General features: G+C 42.1%; 1 protein-coding gene across 3 annotated transcripts in view; it reads right to left on the bottom strand.

Annotated features, from left to right (window-relative positions):
- Positions 1 to 19,608, bottom strand: part of LOC124619612 (sodium-coupled monocarboxylate transporter 1-like) — a 212,021-nt gene that overhangs the window by 36,823 nt on the left and 155,590 nt on the right. For all 3 annotated transcript variants that reach the window (XM_047146115.1, XM_047146116.1, XM_047146117.1), the window contains exons 10-12: positions 16,864 to 16,973; positions 14,480 to 14,669; positions 2,037 to 2,123 (exon numbers count right to left, since the gene is read on the bottom strand). In XM_047146115.1, the coding sequence (XP_047002071.1) occupies positions 2,037 to 2,123; positions 14,480 to 14,669; positions 16,864 to 16,973 (387 nt within the window). The remainder of the gene's footprint in view (positions 1 to 2,036; positions 2,124 to 14,479; positions 14,670 to 16,863; positions 16,974 to 19,608) is intronic.

Here is a 19,608-nt window from a genome sequence, read left to right as displayed (position 1 = left end):
AACAAAAATTAATTTCTATATACTTATATCGATATGACGTCTGTTCTTTCGGACATGACCTGCAACCATCTAAAAACGAAATTAGAATTATATGTTAATAACTTCAGCTGCTGACGGGTGTTGATATATATCAACGGGGACAGGTAAAATGTGTTCCCCGACCGGGACTCGAACGGATCTCCTGCTAACATGGGAGACGCTCTATCCATCTGAGGCACGGAGGGCACAGAGGATAGTACGACTGCAGGGACTATCTCGCGCATGCCTCCCGCGAGACCCATACTCTCATCTTACATGGCAACACACTACACTCGTAGTGTACCTACCCAACACACTCATTATTCGTGGAAGACATTCTTACCAAGTTCCGCGAGACGTTCTTCTTCTGTGCGGATGCCCACGTATTACCTGAACTCTTACGGGACTTGGTAAGAATGTCTTCCACGAGTAATGAATGTATAAGGTTCTCACCTTATAACCAGGTGGGTCTCGCGGGAGGCGTGCGCGAGATAGTCCCTGCAGTCGCACTATCCTCTGTGCCCTCGGTGGCTCAGATGGACTGCCGGTACGGTAGCTCAGCGTGTTCGGTCAGAGGGTTTAGCTATCCTCCGTAACAAAAAAAAAAAAAAACTGAGTGAACGGATCTACGAACAACCTCAACAAGTGTCATCGGACATCCGCCACGAATGAATTCAACGAACAATATAGAACAAAAAATAAGATCAACAAAAAAAGGTGGATAGAGCGTCTGCCATGTAAGCAGGAGATCCCGGGTTCAAGTACCGGTCGGGCACACATTTTCACCTGTCCCCGTTGATATATATCAAGGCCCGTCAGCAGCTGAAGGTATTAATATATAATTCTAAAAATTAATTTCAGTTGAAAATAGATAATTTTCCCCTCTGAGCGCTATCCGGTAACATTAAACAAAAACTAGTTCATACTTTTTCATTTGTTAGCATCTCATGGTCCGCACAGCATTGCGGAAGTGATCCACTTGCAGTGACGAAACAGCTTCTCCTCTCAACGGCGTAGTAACGTACAATCACAGATGTGAGGTTCCACATCTGGTATGAAAAACGAGCAACCTACCTAGTTGTTCCAAGAAGTTTGGGGGGTACATTACTAAAAAAATGGTTTTAACGGTTCACTTGGGTACAACGTCCAGAACGCTGGTATGACCCCTTCAAGCTGTCAGAAAAGAACATCTTTGGGATGTTGTTCAACTCACGCGTCATAATGGCTTCAATGTCGGTTATGTTGTCAAAGGGTTGACCCTTCATGTGGATTTCCGCAATTTGTTGTTTTGTATAGATTCGTATCATTCACACCACGTTTGTCTTGAACACTTGATTTAGAGATGTCGCTCCAATGCGATTCCTGGCACAATAACTACTGCCGCAAGTCTTTTTTTTAACGAAATTTCCTAAAAATAATTTTATAATTATTATGGTATTACAACAAAAATTAACACTTAGTAGTATAACACAAATTTTGTCTTATGAAGGATCTAGGGTTTCTTCCACCTCGTAAATGAAAACTCGACACTATGGAACACTACATTCTTAACCAGCTATTGTTCCAGCCTGCTAACTACAGCCTGGTCAAATGCATCCTCCCTTGTTTACAGCTGTTAGTTCAAGCTACCACCGCAGTTACTGCACTGAGGTCGCTTATACTCCCAGAGGAAGTCAGTCTCGGATCTTTACGGATGGTCGGTGTACTTACTGGTTTAGTCACCGTTCCAACACACGCAGCTCGTAGTACATTAAAGGTGGGCGGCATATGTTTGAAAATTTCAAAGCAGTACACGAAGTGGTTGACGACTACCATTTCAGGAACAGATCTGACTAAAAAGACTGCGTCTGTTTGCTCTTAGAAGACAGTGGACGCAGAAATAAAGCGAATTGAGTCAAGCTTTCAGCAGTCAGCTGTATGTGGTATTAAGACGAAAACTATTTGTATGTCTTGAATCAGGTGAACTACAAAGGCTTACTATCTGCTCTCATGTATAAAAATTTTTCATTTCTTCTTACCATCGTGTTAACCCATGGCAGGAACATCCCAGCGGTGAATAGTGCCAGTATTGGACCAGTGGTTATAGATCCAAATGAAATGGTGATCTGAAACAAAAAAGTAGGTGATTAAATTTAAAATTAAATAATACATGGATTAAACAAAGCAATATTTCGAGATACGTGTTTTCTAAGCGATACTGCATGCAGCTTTACTGTATGATTAAATGATGATGGCGTCCTCTTGGGTAAAATATTCTGGAGGTAAAATAGTCCCCATTCGGATCTCCAGGCGGGGACTACTCAAGAGGACGTCGTTGCCAGCAGAAAGAAAACTGGCACTCCACGGATCGGAGCGTGGAATGTCAGATCCCTTAATCGGGTAGGTAGGTTAGAAAATTTAAAAAGGGAAATGGATAGGTTAAAGTTAGATATAGTGGGAATTAGTGGCAGGAGGAACAAAACTTTTGGTCAGGTGAATACAGGGTTATGAATACAAAATCAAATAGGGGTAATGCAGGAGTAGGTTTAATAATGAATAAAAAAATAGGAGTGCGGGTAAGCTACTACAAATAGCATAGTGAACGCATTACTGTGGCCAAGACAGACACGAAGCCCACGCCTACTACAGTAGTACAAGTTTATATGCCAACTAGCTCTGCAGATGACGAAGTAATTGATGAAATGTATGATGAGATAGAAGAAATTATTCAGGTAGTGAAGGGAGACGAAAATTTAATAGTCGTGGCTGACTGGAATTCGATAGTAGGAAAAGAGAGAGAAGGAAACATAGTAGGTGAATATGGATTGGGGAGGAAGCCACCTGGTAGAATTTTGCACTGATCATAACTTAATCATAGCTAACACTTGGTTCAACAATCACGAAAGAAGGCTGTATACATGTATGAAGCCTGGAGATACTAGAAGGTATCAGATGGATTATATAATGGTAAGACAGAGATTTAGGAACCAGGTTTTAAATTGTAAGACATTTCCAGAGGCAGATGTGGACTCTGACCACAATCTCTTGGTTATGAACTGTAGATGGAAACTGAAGAAACTGCAAAAAGGTGGGAATTTAAGGAGATGGGACCTGGGTAAACTGACTAAATCAGAGGTTGTACAGAATTTCAGGGAGAGCATAAGGGAACAATTGACAGGAATGGGGGAAAGAAATACAGCAGAAGAAGAATGAGTAGCTTTGAGTGGTAAAGTAGTGAAGGCAGCAGAGGATCAAGTAGGTAAAAAGACGAGGGCTAGTAGAAATCCCTGGGTAACAGAAGATATATTGAATTTAATTGATGAAAGGAGAAAATATAAAAATGCAATAAATGAAGCAGGCAAAAAGGAATACAAACGTCTCAAAAATGAGATCCACAGGAAGTGCAAAATGGCTAAGCAGGGATGGCTAGAGGACAAATTTAAGGATGTATAGGATTATCCGACAAGGGGTAAGATAGATACTACCTACAGGAAAATTAAAGAGACCTTTGGAGAAAAGAGAACCACTTGTATGAATATCAAGATCTCAGATAGAAATCCAGTTCTAAGCAAAGAAGGGAAAGCAGAAAGGCGGAAGGAGTATATAGAGGGTCTATACAAGGGCGATGTTCTTGAGGACAATGTTGTCGAAATGGAAGAGAATGTAGATGAAGATGAAATAGGAGATCTGATACTGCGTGAAGAGTTTGACACAGCACTGAAAGAGGTGAGTAGAAACAAGGTCCCAGGAGTAGACAACATTCCATTAGAACTACTGACAGCCTTGGTAGAGCCAGCCCTGACAAATCTCTACCATCTGGTGAGCAAGATGTATGAGACAGGCGAAATACCCTCAGATTTCAATTAGAATATAATAATTCCAATCCCAAAGAAAGCAGGTGTTGACAGATGTGAAAATTACCGAACTACCAGTTTAATAAGTCACAGCTGCAAAATACTAAAGCGAATTCTTTACAGACGAATGGAAAAACTGGTAGAAGCCGACCTCGGGGAAGATCAGTTTGGATTCCGTAGAAATTTTGGAACACGTGAGGGAATACTGACCCTACGACGTATCTTAGAAGATAGATTAAGGAAAGGCAAACCTACGTTTCTAACATTTGTAGACTTAGAGAAAGCTTTTGACAATGTTGACTGGAATACTCTCTTTCAAATTCTGAAGGTGGCAGGGGTAAAATACAGGGAGCGAAAGGCTATTTACAATTTGTACAGAAACCAGATGGCAGTTGTAAGAGTCGAGTGGCATGAAAGGGAAGCAGTGGTCGGGAAGGGAGTGAGACAGGGTTGTAGCCTCTCCCTGATGTTATTCAATCTGTATATTGAGCAAGCAGTAAAGGAAACAAAAGAAAAATTCGGAGTAGGAATTAAAATTCATGAAGAAACAAAAACTTTGAGGTTCTCCGATGACATTGTAATTCCGTCAGAGACAGCAAAGGAGCAGTTGAGTAGCAAGAGCAGTTGAACGGAATGGACAGTGTCTTGAAAGGAGGATATAAGATGAACATCAACAAAAGCAAAACGAGGATAATGGGATGCAGTCGAATTAAGTCGGGTGATGTTGAGGGAATTAGTTTAGGAAATGAGACGCTTAAAGTAGTAAAGGAGTTTTGCTATTTGGGGAGCAAAATAACTGATGATCGAAGTAGAGAGGATATAAAATGTAGAGTGGCAATGGCAAGGAAAGCGTTTCTGAAGAAGAGAAATTTGTTAACGTTGACTATAGATTTAAGTGGCAGTAAGTCGTTTCTGAAAGTATTTGTATGGAGTGTAGCTATGTACGGAAGTGAAACATGGACGATAAATAGTTTAGACAAGAAGAAAATAGAAGCTTTCGAAATGTGGTGCTACAGAAGAATGCTGAAGATTGGATGGGTATATCACGTAACTAATGAGGAGGTATTGAATAGGGTTGGAGAGAAAGGGAGTTTGTGGTACAATTTGACTAGAAGAAGGAATCGGTTGGTAGGAGATGTTCTTAGGCATCAAGGGGTAACCAATTTAGTATTGGAGGGTAGCGTGGAGGGTAAAAATCGTAGAGGGAGACCAAGAGATGAATACACCAAGCAGATTCAGAAGGATGTAGGTTGCAGTAGATACTGGGAGATGAAGAGGGTTGCACAGGATGGAGTAGCATGGAGTGCTGCATGAAACCAGTCTCAGGACTGAAGACCACAACAACAACAACAAGCGATTCTGCATGTATGAGACATTGTCAAGAAACAAGGATATCAACGAACTGATGTACTGAAACTGGTGAGATGGTTCGTTTTACTTTCGTTAGTAAGGACTTGTTGCTGTCGACCAGTGTAGGCAGTTGAAATGTCTGCGCCAGTTAGAGCGGTGGTATATGTGATTGTGTTGGTTAATACATACCAGATTTTTTGAATGTAAGCCTTGTGATATTGTTTATCTGCTGAGTTTTATGCATAGAAGATTGAATTTATGCACAGAATAGATAACTAACCGACTATTGCATATTGGTATGCTTTTAACTGATAACAAAATATAATATTACATGAGGGAATTTTCGATTGTTCATAACAGACAATACTGACATCTTAACTTTACTTGTAATTTACGGATTTCAATGTTGCCAGACAGAATATATACATATACTCATGTGGATATAGCTGTAAAACAAATTGACATATATTTCCAGTTCTCTATTTTCAACACAGGGCAAATCGGACAAGTAATTGTCAAATATGTAAGCTGTGTACGTCTAACGCTATATTACGTTGGGGTTGTTTTGGGGGAGAAGACCAAACTGCGAGGTCATCGGTCTCATCGGATTAGGGAAGGATGGGTAAGGAAGTCGGCCGTGCCCTTTTCAAAGGAACTATCCCGTCATTTACCTGAAGAGATTTAGGGAAATCATGGAAAACCTCAATCAGGATGGCCGGACGCGGGATTGAACAGTCCAGTGTCTTGGCCACTGCGCCACCTCGCTCGGTGCTATATTATGCAAAACGGGCACAAGCTAAGACTAATATTTGCAACTATCGCAAGTAACTATTGAGCTCAAGATATTCCTGTAGTTGTGGCGTTTACTAGATTTATGACGCATTATGCATTAAAAATGTATTTTATCAGGACGCCGCAACGTGCCAAGCAGAGATTTGATCCTAGACAAGAAAAAAAGCACACACGTGAAGTAATTGTCGGGAGAATTAAACCTGATATGACAATCAATTGGCTGTGAAACAAGTAGAGAAACATGATTTCGCCCAACTACCATAAAGCCGATGTTACATTATTTTGCGGAATAAGAAGAGAGATAGACAAGACCATTTACAAGTAACGATCTTGAAACAAAGTGTCTTGTGGTTTGACTATGAGGTATTGCCGACCAAAATGTTATTCTATGTTTATTGCAGGTGAACTATGAAATGTCACTTGCTGTGTGATCTTAAGATATCACCACCTATAATTTGAAATAATTATGTAGCCACTTACATACAACAGCTGTCTTCCCTTATTCCCTTATTTTTTGGGGTAATTCATCACGCCAAGCTAAAGTTTTCCGGGCACAAAAACGTGCAGTAAGAGTTATATGTGGTGTGAACTCAAGAACATCCTGCAGAAGCCTGTTTAGGGAACTAGGGATACTAACTACTGCTTCCCAATATATTTACTCCTTAATGAAATTTGTCATTAAAAATATATCACTTTTTCAAACCAACAGCTCAATTCATGGAATCAATACTAGAAATAAGAATAATCTTCACAACGATTTAAAGTCACTTAGTCTTGTACAAAAAGGTGTATATTATTGAGGAACACACATTTTCAATAACTTGCCAGCAGCCATAAAAAGCTTAACAACCAATGAAATTCAGTTTAAGAGAAGCCTAAAGGATTTATTGGTGGCCAACTACTTCTACTCCATTGATGAATTTCTCAGTAAAATCAACTGATTTGTATATAAGTACAACATAACTTCTGCACAATTTCAGTGCAGTAATGTGTTCATTGAAAATTTGTTTGTGTGTGTGTGTGTGTGTGTGTGTGTGTGTGTGTGTGTGTGTGTGTAAGTATAATCTAACTTCTGCACCATTTCAGTGCAGTAATGTGTTCATTGTAAATAAGTATTACAGTAGTTGTATTACATGTTTATTACCTTATAAATAAATAAAAAACTTTTTTATTTTAAATTCAGTGCATTAGTATTTGTAAAATGACTCTTAGTGTTCATTAAAAAATGACGATCATTCATTGCGACCTGTGGAATGGTACATTAGCTTATTTGTTTTAGTTGTAAATATTTGTCACGTATTGTTGTTTTTCTGACATGTTCCACATCCTGGAGGACCTCCTCACTACGGATCAATTGGAATGAAGGTAAATCTAAACTAATCTAATCCCTCGTAGAATTTGATATTATTCATCAGATTTCAAATCGAAGTCCCAGCTATCAAGATGAAGTTTGTCAGGCAGTTTTTTTTTGTTTTGGTTTTTTGCTTTTGTGTTACTGTACTCTCCCCTTAACAAGGTTTCTACTGTTCCGAAATATCATGTTTTTCTGTCGCACATTTTGTCTTTTACGCCTCTCTCTTTCAAGTGGGATAAATTCAAGACATCTTGCTGCTCATATAACTCTTCTACAGATAGGAGTCACAGAAATATTTTGCAGACATTACTACAGCTAGAACTAATTATTACGTAAAAATAACGAAGTAACAGTTAGTTCCCCAGAAACACAACGAATGCTTCATTGGCTCATCAAATTACAGTAACTAGTATTTCAGTGCAGCAAGGCCCGAGTCACTTGTAGTAATGTGGCTACATCAGCCAGCAATTTTAGTCGTGGTTTTTTTTTGTGTCATGGGTAATCACATGTGTCGCGCATGTCATTCTTGCTTAATAATTCGTCCTTATTAATTTCGTTATTTTGTACATTGTGTATAACACCCAGCAAAGTATGATGGTTTTGCTGGAGCTTACCTGACGGCTTGTTATTAACGACTTGCTTGTCCATACTTGGTTCTCAACGCCAGGAAGTTCACTCCACTGTGCAATGTTTTCACATTTCTTCTAATACTTTAAATTTAACAAACGTTGTATGCGCTGTGGGGTCACATTGAAGTATGTCCGTGTGAATGCATGTACGCCGATGAATACTAGATAAAAACCTAAGAACTAAAAGCAAATTAAAATGGTTAGTGAAATATTGTTTTTTAAGGAAGGGCATTACATGGTTAAGGCGATATTGGATAAATGTTTCTGTTTAGCTCATATGCACCTTAGTAATATTGCTCCTTTTCCGTTTTTGACGTGGTTGGAAAGAAATTGGATGAGTGAATCAGTAGATAAGCAATGATCTTTAGATCACGGTTTGCTAATACATTTGCTAATCTTACGTGCATGAAAGTAAATGATCATAACAGACATGACATTAACTTAAAGCAACCCGTCAAAATCCAGTCAAATGCGTTGTTAAACAAATGACTCAAACATAATGTAAACCCTTCACTGAGCTCCTCCACATTAAGGTCGACATTGCACATTCAAAAGCAGCATTAGAGATTGCTAACCAGACAGTGGTAGCACGGAGTAGCTAACTTACAAAGGGTACCAACGTATCTGAATAGGTACTTTTGTTACACTATGCTACACATAATTTTCAATGAACACAACATTTATTGAAAATTGAAACACTGTAATTATCATCCGTGGTTGCGACTTATGTAATGTCTGCGCTTATGTCTAAGTTATTTGTCACAACTGTATCTATCACAATCGCTGTAAGATGCTTTCTGCGCAATTATCATTACTAACATACAAAGACAAGTCGTTGTTTAATGTTGTTATCAAAAATGTAGAAAAGTAATTGACCTGTTTACTTCAAATTTTTACACGATACTCTAATAAACGTTCGGACGGACATAGTCCACATATTTATCGCATTCCCAGAGAGAATTTCAAGCAATGCAGCTAGCAAATAAAGTGCTAATACACAAAAATTTCAGCTACACTAGACTTATTCGTATGTATTTTGCTGTTATGAATACAAATACAAGACTTTTCTCCTTAGTCCTCACATCCAATGTGTTTGTGGCCTCTGGTCCAAAGTCTAGCTTGATGCAGCGCTACAAGCACAGACGTTTTTTTAGAGAGAAATGCTCACTGTGATGGGAAAGGAAGGCTTATAACAAGTAATACAGTGAGGAAAACTGCTGAACTTCCGAAAGAATGTTCCAATTCCTCCTCACAAAAAGTAGCCTAACAGTTAGAGACGGCTCTACCTATCGGGGTATAGCATTAATATCGCATACCAGCTATGTCCTCCTGTACATAATGAATCAACACCTAAAGAAATTCCTTCAGTTTTAGATTTTTGGTAGAAGAAATAGGTATTGTTACAGGTTAAGGTATCCGAGAGGTAATCATGAAATTAAGACAGATATTTGAAAAAAAGGGAATTCTGTGTCTCTGCCTAGATTTGTTCCATAGATTATAAAAAGAACTTTGCGTCATGTGGGACAAGTTATGACATGTGCTCAATGAGTTTGAGGTTGCAAAACTCCTAGTATGACTACTAAAATGTCTTTATAACAGTCATGCTGCACCCATAAAAGTGGATAGTGAATATTCGGAGAGTTTTTCGATGCGGCAAATGGAGTCAGGCAAGCTTGTGTGCTGTCACCCCAGGTCTATAACACTTATGCAGAGCACATCATCAGGGATTCGCTGGATGGCCGGGATGGTGGAATTTCTGTTGGCGGCGAGAAACAACCTGTGCTTTGCAGATGATACTACGCTCATTGAAGGAAGTAAGGAAGAACATCTGGTTTCCACTAAGACCCCTCAGTTGAACCAATGAAAAGTGGTAGTTCAACTTTCGTTCTAGAGTAAAACATGGAAAAACCGAATTAATGGTTACTAATCGCCAACGTTTGGATCAAATCCAACTTACAGTATGCTTGAAGGATCTGAATACAGTGATGATTTTTTATATCTAGGATCTCCGATCAGTTACACAGAAAAGTACGGTGAAGGACCAAAACTACGAATCTTCCTTGGGAACGTTACAATGGTTGAACTCACTAAGATCTGCAGAAAATATAACAACGAAGATGGGATTGGTACAATTTGGCGTTGCCTCTATTCTTGTACGGCTGCAAAAAATAGTTCAAATGGCGCTGAGCACTATGGGACTTAACATCTGAGGTCATCAGTCCCCTAGAACTTAGAACTACTTAAACGTAACTAACCTAAGGACATCACACACATCCATACCCGAGGCAGGATTCGAACATGCGACCGTAGCAATCGCGTGGTTCCGGACTGAAGCGCCTAGAACCGCTCGGCCACCGCAGCCGGCGGCTGCGAAACCTGGACCGTGGAAAATAGTGACAAGAGCCTAATCGATGCCTTCGAGACGGAGGCAGAAGGTGTTATGCGTACCATGGACAGAAAGGAGAATCAATGCTTCCCTTATAGAAGATCTTATAGGCACATGAATGTGATCTTCGTGTGTCAGACGAAGATATTTCCAGTTCTTGGGGCATATTTTAAAAAGAGAAGTGGATAAGACCATCTTGCAAGCCAAAACCGAATGCAAAAGACCACGACGAAGATTACAGGCTTACCTCTTCAAATTATAATAAGAAGAGATGAAGATCACTGAGGATGGAGGCTTCTAGCCGAAGACTCAATTAGTTAAGAAATGAATGAAGTAACGAGGTCACGGCACTCAGCAGTGAGGAAACTGACTAATGGTGATGGTGATGACTGCCCACTGAACCTAACTGTGAATTCCACTATGCCATAGGAAGTGTCCTATCTACCGACTCCTTCCTTTAGTCAAGTTGCACCATGGATTTCTTTTCCCTTCAGCCAGATTCAGTACCTCCACGTTCATTATCCAATGAGCCTATGGAATATTTATAATTCTCGTGCAACACAACATTTTAAAAACTTATTCTTTTTCTGCCTGAACATTTTATCGTCCGCATTTACCTCCGTGCAAGGCTGCATTCCGTACCACCTTCAAACAAGTCTTCTGAACACTTCGACGTTACCAAATTTCTCCTTTTCAGAAACGCTTTTCTCGCTGTTGGCAGTCAGCAACTTTTATCCTCGCCCCTGCTCCCATCGTCAGTTATATTTCTGCCCAAATAAAACGACTCATATACTACTTACACTGTCTCGTTTCCTAATGCAATCCCCTCGGCACCGCCTGATTTAATTCGAATATTTTCCGTTACCGTTGTTTTACTTTTGTTGATGTTAATCTTATAACTTCTTTTCAAGTCCTACCAGTACACAATAATCCACCGACAGATCCTTCGAAATTTAGTATCCGTAAGTGTAAAATTTTCCTAGAGCGAAAATACTCGACAACAACTGTAGGCATACTTGCTCTCCTTCGACCAGCATCTGCCAAGGTTTGTTCAGGTTGCTGTAATACTACGGTACGGTAGGCAGAAGACAATAGTGTGGGATGGCTTTACATAATACTTTAAGATTTTAGCTCCAGTGACTTAATGAGCGAAACAGATAAGATTGAGCCATCAACTAACAGACACTTGTCATCCACGGTAACTAATTACAGAGCAAATAAAAACAGACGAGGACAAAAATATTTTGCGTATGATTTGTTTTCCCCTTGCATGAACTGTCAGTTACTTTTTCATCTACAGCTGTACCGCTCAAGCCACCTCATGGCGTATGAGAGAGGGTGTTTGTGGTATCAATGTCATTTCCCCCCATTTCTGTTCCATTTGGGAATAACGCGTGGGAATAACAACTGTCGATTTACCTATGTGTGCATTATTAGTTCCCAGATTTTCCCGCCGTGATGAATTTGAGATATGTATTTGAGAGGAAATAACTCACTATCCGATCAAGATCCCGGACACTTGTTAGTGGATCCTTCACTTTTACGACGGCTTGAAGGCTTCTGGGGACACTTTCAGTGAGACGTCCGAATGAAACTTTCTGGTAATCCGTGAGCTGAACCGAGAATCGAACTTGGGACCTTTGCCTTTCGCTGGCAAGTGTGTTACGGAAGCAAATTTCTCGGCCTGTCCTCATAGCTTTACGTCCACCAGTACCTCATCTCCTATCTTCCATGCTTCACGGAAATTCTCCTGGAACTTTGCAAGACAAGTGCTCCTGGAAGAAAGGATATTGGGGATTCATGGTTTAGCCACAGTCTGGTGAATGTTTCCAGAATGAAATTTTCACTCTGCAGCGGAGTGTGCGCTGACAGAGAACTTTCTAGCAGATAATAACTGTGTGCGGGGTCCGAGGTTCAAACTCTGGTCATTAAGGGCCCGCACACGGACTCCCCTAACCGCGAGATTTAGGACGAGCCACACAGTTCCGAGCGCAAGAACGCCTGTGTGAACGCAGTGTTATTAAAGAGTCAGGTGTTTGATCAAGCCTCCGGCCAGATGGCTCCCGTGCCTGCCCGCCAGCGCATTTAGACGTACACGCCCGCTGTGCGCTCTGTCGCAGATTCTTCTGTCAACTGCCTACAGTATGCTACACGACGACACGACTGTCGTGGACTCTTGGAGTCTTGCCAGTAATTTGCAGTGTGCGACACGGTCATAACGGATTCCCGTCGCTAGACCAAAGACCTTTCGACGGAATTTATATATCTGTACAAAGAAGAACAGTGCTTGTTGAAAGTGAGATCTAAAAACTATATAAATAAGAATTTAAAATCCGGGGCTTATGATAAACTGGCTACGTTTTTCAAAACAGTATTCCTCGTAGTGAACCGAGACTTTGTTTGAAACAATTACAGTGCTTATGGGGGTTCATTTAGAAAGGAACTGAAGAATGTATGCGACATTAAGGGCAGTGGCAGGTCACCTGATGGCACGGATGTACCAACTTTGTGGTACCACGAGTAGCTGTTATTTACTGCCGATCCAAAGGTGCAAAGTGCGAGTTGTTTGAAGATAGCTGTTTCCGTGGATGTGGGAAAAAATACTGTCTGACTGTGAGGATGATGACAGTGAAGCTGGTGGTACAATGGATGGTAGTAGTCAATACACTGAAGGGTAGTAAGTAGACAGCTATGTATTGCTCTTAGATATGTTATGGTTACAGCTTCCAGTGATTTTTCTCAAGCACTGGAAATGAAAATTAATAGATCTTATCAACTACCTATACATAATACATTTTATTTATTTGTGTGCTCTCCGTGTATTGTGTATTAAACCAGGGACCTAGAAACACAGAGAGGCTTCGTCCCGCCGTAGCTCTCAGTGGTTCACAACCCCACAACAGGCCACAGCAGTCCAAACACCCCACCGCCGACCCACACCGAACCCAGGGTTATTGTGCGGTTCGGTCCCCAGTGGACCGCCCCCCCCCCCCCTCTCCCCCCGGAACGTCTCATACCAGACGAGTGTAACCCCAAATGTTTGTGTGGTGGAGTAATTAGGGTGTACGCATATGTGGAGACAGTGCTTGCGCAGCAATCGCCGACATAGTGTACTTGAGTCGGAATAAGGAGAACCACCCCGCATTCGCCGAGGCTGATGGAAAACCTTCTTAAAAAACCATCCACAGACTAGCCGGCACACCGGACCTCGACACTAATCCGCTGGGCGGATTAGTGCCGGGGACCGGCATGCCTTCGTGCTCGGGAAGCAACGCGTTAGACCGCGCGGCTAGCCGGGCAGGCGTGCTCTCCATACACATCCAATTCTACTTCTCCCTGTGCTCTGACATCTAGTGAAGACCTTTCCTTTAGTACGTTCTTGTCACTCAGATATGGCTTTCGACAGTACGAAAGGCAAATGTATCCGCGCCCATCAGTCATGCTGAAGCACATCCATTTTAATTCCCGCCGGTCGGTGATACGGAAATAGAGCACATATGCGGTCAGTTCTCATGCGCCTACGGAGCTCTGAATTATTACTCGACAAAGCGAACTGTACACTTTGCCAGAGCAGGAACTTAGTCATGTGACTAGGTAGAGCCACGCTCCGCTTATAGTTAATGCAAGCACGGAAAGCGATCGCGGGTTCATACACATCACAGTGTGGATGAACACTGGTAAAATGACACTGGATGAAGTTGCCAGTCAAATTGTTGTGCATAGGTTTCGTTCCGAATTCACTGTTTGTGTTTGGCTCTAGAAGCAAAAGTTTTTGCAGTTTTCAGAGAGACTGAACAGCAGCAGCGTCCTCCTGAAGATGGTGGAGAAATGGATCGCCGAAATATTGAATCACGTTGATTTTAGGATGCGGCGGCGAAGGAGATTTGGAATGAGTACTCTCTTTTCCTTATTGTGGATCGCTGCTTTTCTACATGAACTATTTCGAATGTTTACGAATAACGCATTCCTGTTTAGCGACATGTTCTATATTCTTGAGAATCTCCTCATTATGGATCCATGGCGCAAAACGTATATCTGATCGAATCTGAGAGTTGACGGTTCCTAATTTTGCTTGATTTGCTATCACCACGCCTCCTTTTGTAGGAGCAGAGCGTACCTGCAGGACGGAGGCTCCGAGCCTCTCCACGGCGAACACGAGGCCGGTGCAGACGGCTCCCATCACGACGACCACCGCCTTCATCAGCAGGTCGGTCTGCCGCTCCGACAGCCGGCGGGACGGGAAGAAAGTTTTGAAGAAGTCCTCCAGCACCACAGCAGCCGTGGAATTCAGCGCCGTCGACATGGAACTGCGGGTACACCAAGTCATTTGTGTTACAGTAATGTCTCAAAGCAGAGGAAAGGCCGAAAGTAAGGCAAACCAATACGGCAGGCAGCCGTCAGATGCAAAGTTAATAACCACATACTACACTACGAGGCATTCCCCTCAGGCAGATGTAGTCCCACAACATACCCAAGGTTGACCTAGATGCAAAACAATACAGAAAATAGTCAACATATCAGAAAGCGTCACGTCGGAAAAATGAGAAATCATGAAATTGGGGAAAACCTTCTCTAACGAAACAGATTCCTGTGGTTTCCAACCTTCCTGAGATCAACACTTCTGTGAAAAATTAGACGCTAGCTAGTAACCCCACCACCAGCAACATCAACGCCTAACAGAACATTAGAATGAAGAGGAACTTTCTTAGAACATTTTAATTTTTAATATGACTAAAGATAAATGACATTTTGTTTATGTTGGTGTGTTAAGCCACGAGCTAATGAGTCAGTGAGAGATTTGGTACTGGTTATTTCTAACAGTATTCCTTTACAGAAAGACGAAGCAATTCTCAATGTACTGCGAGTGTCACCTGCAACAACTTCTCAGAAAACAAAGCTAACTGTGCACAGCGAGGGTGGTCACATCCCTCTGCAACACTTTCCCCCCACATGACGCCTCCTTCATCCACACTCTGCACACCCATTGAAAATTGACCAAGTTAAAATATGTAAACTATAATGACTACTTGTAATTCACTTGCCTGCTGGCTGCCTTACTTCTGAACTCAGAGAAACTGGAAGACTCCAAGCTGTAAATAATTTGTTTCTAGGGCCAGTTCGAGACACACAGGCGACTTATCATTTGGCTCTCCCTCTCCTCCTTCCCTCCCACCGAACCCTTTCACACTTCCAACCATGTCAGTTTTCGGTACTGAATGTAATATGCACTGTATAGATATGTAGCACTTCAGTGCCCTGGCACCTCTCTTAGATTGGCGCCACTAGTGGCTCCTAGTAAAAGTGATACATTCGGTATAGAAATATCACTGTTGTGGCACATCTGGTGTCCCTCTCAGTCACAGCTCAAAGTGGCAGCTTATATCTCAGAGTGTATATGTATGGGGTATCTTCCCAAGCCTCTGTTTTTGTACCGAAACAGCATGCCTCTCAAGTATAGGAGCAGGCATATGGGCAAACAGGTGTCTTTACAGCCCCTGGCCCTGAGGCTGCCCTGCATGACAGGCGTGTTGTGTTGGAACAGTATCATGCTGTAAATTCAACCAGCTTTGCAGGGAAGCCTACACGTCAGGGGCAAGACACAGTTTTCTGGGTTCTGACATGTAAGCTGCCGTATATGACAGATGTTTTATGTTGGAGTAATATCAGCTTGCTTTATCGACCTGCTTTGCATGGCAGCTTGTACATCAGAAGCAATAAATGATTTTCAGGAAGGAATGATGGGCAGTAGCAATATAAGAGAGAGAGAGAGAGAGAGAGAGAGAGAGAGAGAGAGAGAGAGAGAGTGAGAGGGAGGGAGGGAGACAATGACAGTGAGTGGTGACAGTATTAGTAGGAAAGAGCGAAGGAGACGGTTGCTGTGAGACAGGACACAATGACAGATAAACAGACACAAAGAGATAACGAGAATGGATTGGGCTGTGAGTGAATAAGTGAGAATGGGCAAGTAGGAGTGGATGGACATGAGCGACTTACAGCGGTGGACCAGCAGGAAGGAGCGTGTTACAGTTAGGGGAGATTGTGGGAGTGGGAGGTAAATTGCATGTTAAAAAGTACATGAATATGTTTGCATGCTAAAATTTTGGGAAAATTTTTAAAGACGGTGAGGAAGGTATTAAGAGGCAGTAGGTACCCCTTTTTTGAGTCTGAGTCTTTTAATAAACAGGAGCATATTCGCCTTCTCTGTGCTTTTTTCCGCTAGTATGAATATGTTTAAAGACTGAGTTTAGTTTCAAATACGTGGGCTACAGTAAAATTTAATTTGTATCTTCATAAAGATAACTATTTTAATTTACAAATTGGTTACTATTTTTAATGGATCAGATGACAACCGTTAGTTTAGCTGTCAGAATATCAGCGCAGCAGTGTCTCTAGGTTAATATTTACAATGTTTCTGTGGTTTCCCCAGTAGCGATGAGTTGTGACGCTCTGAAGTGGCAGAAGCCGTCAATCACAGGGGAGAACACGCGGCAGTGCACTTACCTGAGCGCCGCACTGAAGACGCTGGCCACGAACAGGCCCGGTAACCCTGGCAGGCCGCCCAAGGAGTCCACCACCAGCAGCGGCAGCAGCTGGTCCTTGGCGCTCGCCATCTGCACACACGGCACATGATAACGCTAAATACTGTACAATACGAGGAAAACTGGTGAATATCTAGTTTACTCAAAACAATAATCACCAATGTTCGGACACTTTGGCGTTAGCTGTGTCAGCCAAGCTGTACGCTGAAATTGCGGTTCTCTCTCTTTTGTTGCTCCCTCTAGCTCTGCCGCTAAAGCAGAATGTAACAGTTAACGTTCTTTAGTTCGTTTAAAGCCCACACCAACTACCAGCTATAAAGAATGGGAAAAAATTGTTTGTTTAGGAACGCCACACTCTACATACACTGCCCCATCATATTAATGTGACCCTCTGTGAGAAGCCCGTATAACCACCTTTTGCAGCGCGCACCACTGTGAGATGTGCAGGAAGAGGGTCAGTAATGTTCTGTAAGGTACCGACAGAGATGCACAGTCATATCGACTGCAGTGCTATGGCCAGCTGCGATACGTTTCTTGGCTGAGGATCCATTGCGAGAACAGCCCGATCGAGATCCCACAGATTCTCGATTGGGTTTATATACGGGGGGGTTTAGTGGCCAGGGGATTGCAGTAAACACGCTCAGGTGCTCTTCGAACCAAGTTCGTACATTGTGAACCGTGGGGCACATTGTCTTGCTGGTACATACCATGGTGGCGAGGAGAAGACAAACTGTACATGATCCCCAAAGATAGATGAATATATTACTTTCACAAGTTTCAGTGACCCTTGGCGCATAAAACGTGATTCATGTAAAAAGGCCACCTGTCACCACACAGGAGACGCAAATTCCCGCCTTCGTCGCCGATAAACAGCAGTCAGCATGCTGCAGAGGCCCATACTGAGCAACTTTCACTCAACGATCGTTGCGGAGACGCTGTCGGTAAGCTGTCGGTTCATCTGTGGGATGTCTTCCTCTTCCGTACACATCCCCCCAGTCATAATTCACTCCTGCCGTCTATGGCCCATGGTGCATCACAGTTGCCTCGGTGCACCAGTTTGCCATGAACCGTATACCTTAACCACAGTGGCACGACCGGCCGCTGTGGCCGAGCGGACCTAGGCGCTTCAGTCCGGAACCGCGCTGCTGCTACGATGGCAGGTTCGAATCCTGCCTCGGGCATGTATGTGTATGTTGTCCTTAGGTTAGTTAGGTTTAAGTAGTTCTATGTCTAGGGGACTGATGACCTCAGATGTTAAGTCCCAAGGTGCTTAGACCCATTTCAACCACAGTGGCACGCACAGTTAAACAACTTAGCCGATTCCGGAATGCTTCCTCCTTGGCAAAAAAGCCCTTTTGGATTCCAGATAAATCGTTCCGATCCTACATTACGACAATGACTGCGCTGTTATTCGAGTCCCTGGCACGCCTTATATGCCCTCCACTCCTAGTCCTGCCACATGTCGTCTATGACTATTGCACTTTAACGTCGAACACAGGCAGTAGTAACACTGATGTGACTGGGCTGTGTACCCGCACTGCACATAAAAAAAACCAGCATGTCCATGAGTGTTAAAAGGAAATCAGCAACCCGTGTATTTTCAGCAACAGCTGCAATATGTACCCTGACATTCACAGCACGATAAGAAAAAAAAGATTATTATGGGTGAAAAGATGTCTTTTACAGAGCCAATACTTTTTTCAAAATTTTCGAAGAATGAGTCAGGACACCTACTGATTCATACTGGATCTGTCAGAATTTAAGATGTACGGCACGATTCGTGGCAAGAATAATTTTGGTGTATAAACATCCACATTTCCAGCACCGTTTCTCTCTGGGGCTTCATGGGCACGTCTTTCTCGGCAGTATTAGGAATGGAGAGTTTCCATTTTCTTTTGAGAAGATGTGGACGTGAAAATGACTAAAAAATCGAATTTTTCTTCTATGTTCCATGAGATTAAGCAATTTCTTCACATTTCAAAAATGTATAGTATTCTAAAATTTCCACAGGTTGCTTGGTCTAGAAGAGGCATTGAATAAAAGACTATGCATGGGCCATGGCCATCTCAATTGAGCGATGACGCATGGAAAGAGTAAAAATTGATGTGTCTTGATTTCTGCCAGTCACATTGTCAGAATGTATTTACAGCTGAAGTCATAAACAGCAATAGACTTTATATAAGTCCTATTTTATTTTTTTATGTTATGAGTTAAAATCCGTTTGCATACGTCGGCCAAGCGCGACTTCGCTGTTCTCTGTTCGTAGTGTTCAAATTGCAATGAGTAAAGATATTTCATATTAAAGAAGGGTCTGTTGGTCCAGTGGCAAAGGGTGTGCATTGAAACCGAAAGATTACGGATTCGAATCCCGTTGGGAGCACATGACATTACAGACTGACTTTAATCTGGTCTTCACCTCTCAACAACGTGAAAATTCGCCAGAAATGACAAGTGGTACGGATTCCATTGTAGGCCCCATTGTCTGGTATGATTACTGGAGGTGGGTTAGGACACGCAAGTCACTGAGGACTTGCATCAGCCTACTGAACTACATGGAATTATTATTATTAAAACTGAACTTGAGTCTTAAATGAATCAATTTAAAATTGCATCATTTACCATGGACCTAATGGAAGATTTATTTCAGCGACAACACAAACACCCGGCAGTGCTTCCAAACGTAGCATTTTTACACTTGAAGAATGTT

This window comes from Schistocerca americana, chromosome 6, assembly GCF_021461395.2.
Source record: "Schistocerca americana isolate TAMUIC-IGC-003095 chromosome 6, iqSchAmer2.1, whole genome shotgun sequence".
Lineage (NCBI taxonomy): Eukaryota > Metazoa > Arthropoda > Insecta > Orthoptera > Acrididae > Schistocerca > Schistocerca americana.
The sequence above is the reverse complement of the archived record's forward strand: the minus strand, read 5'-3'. Positions and strand labels throughout refer to the sequence as shown.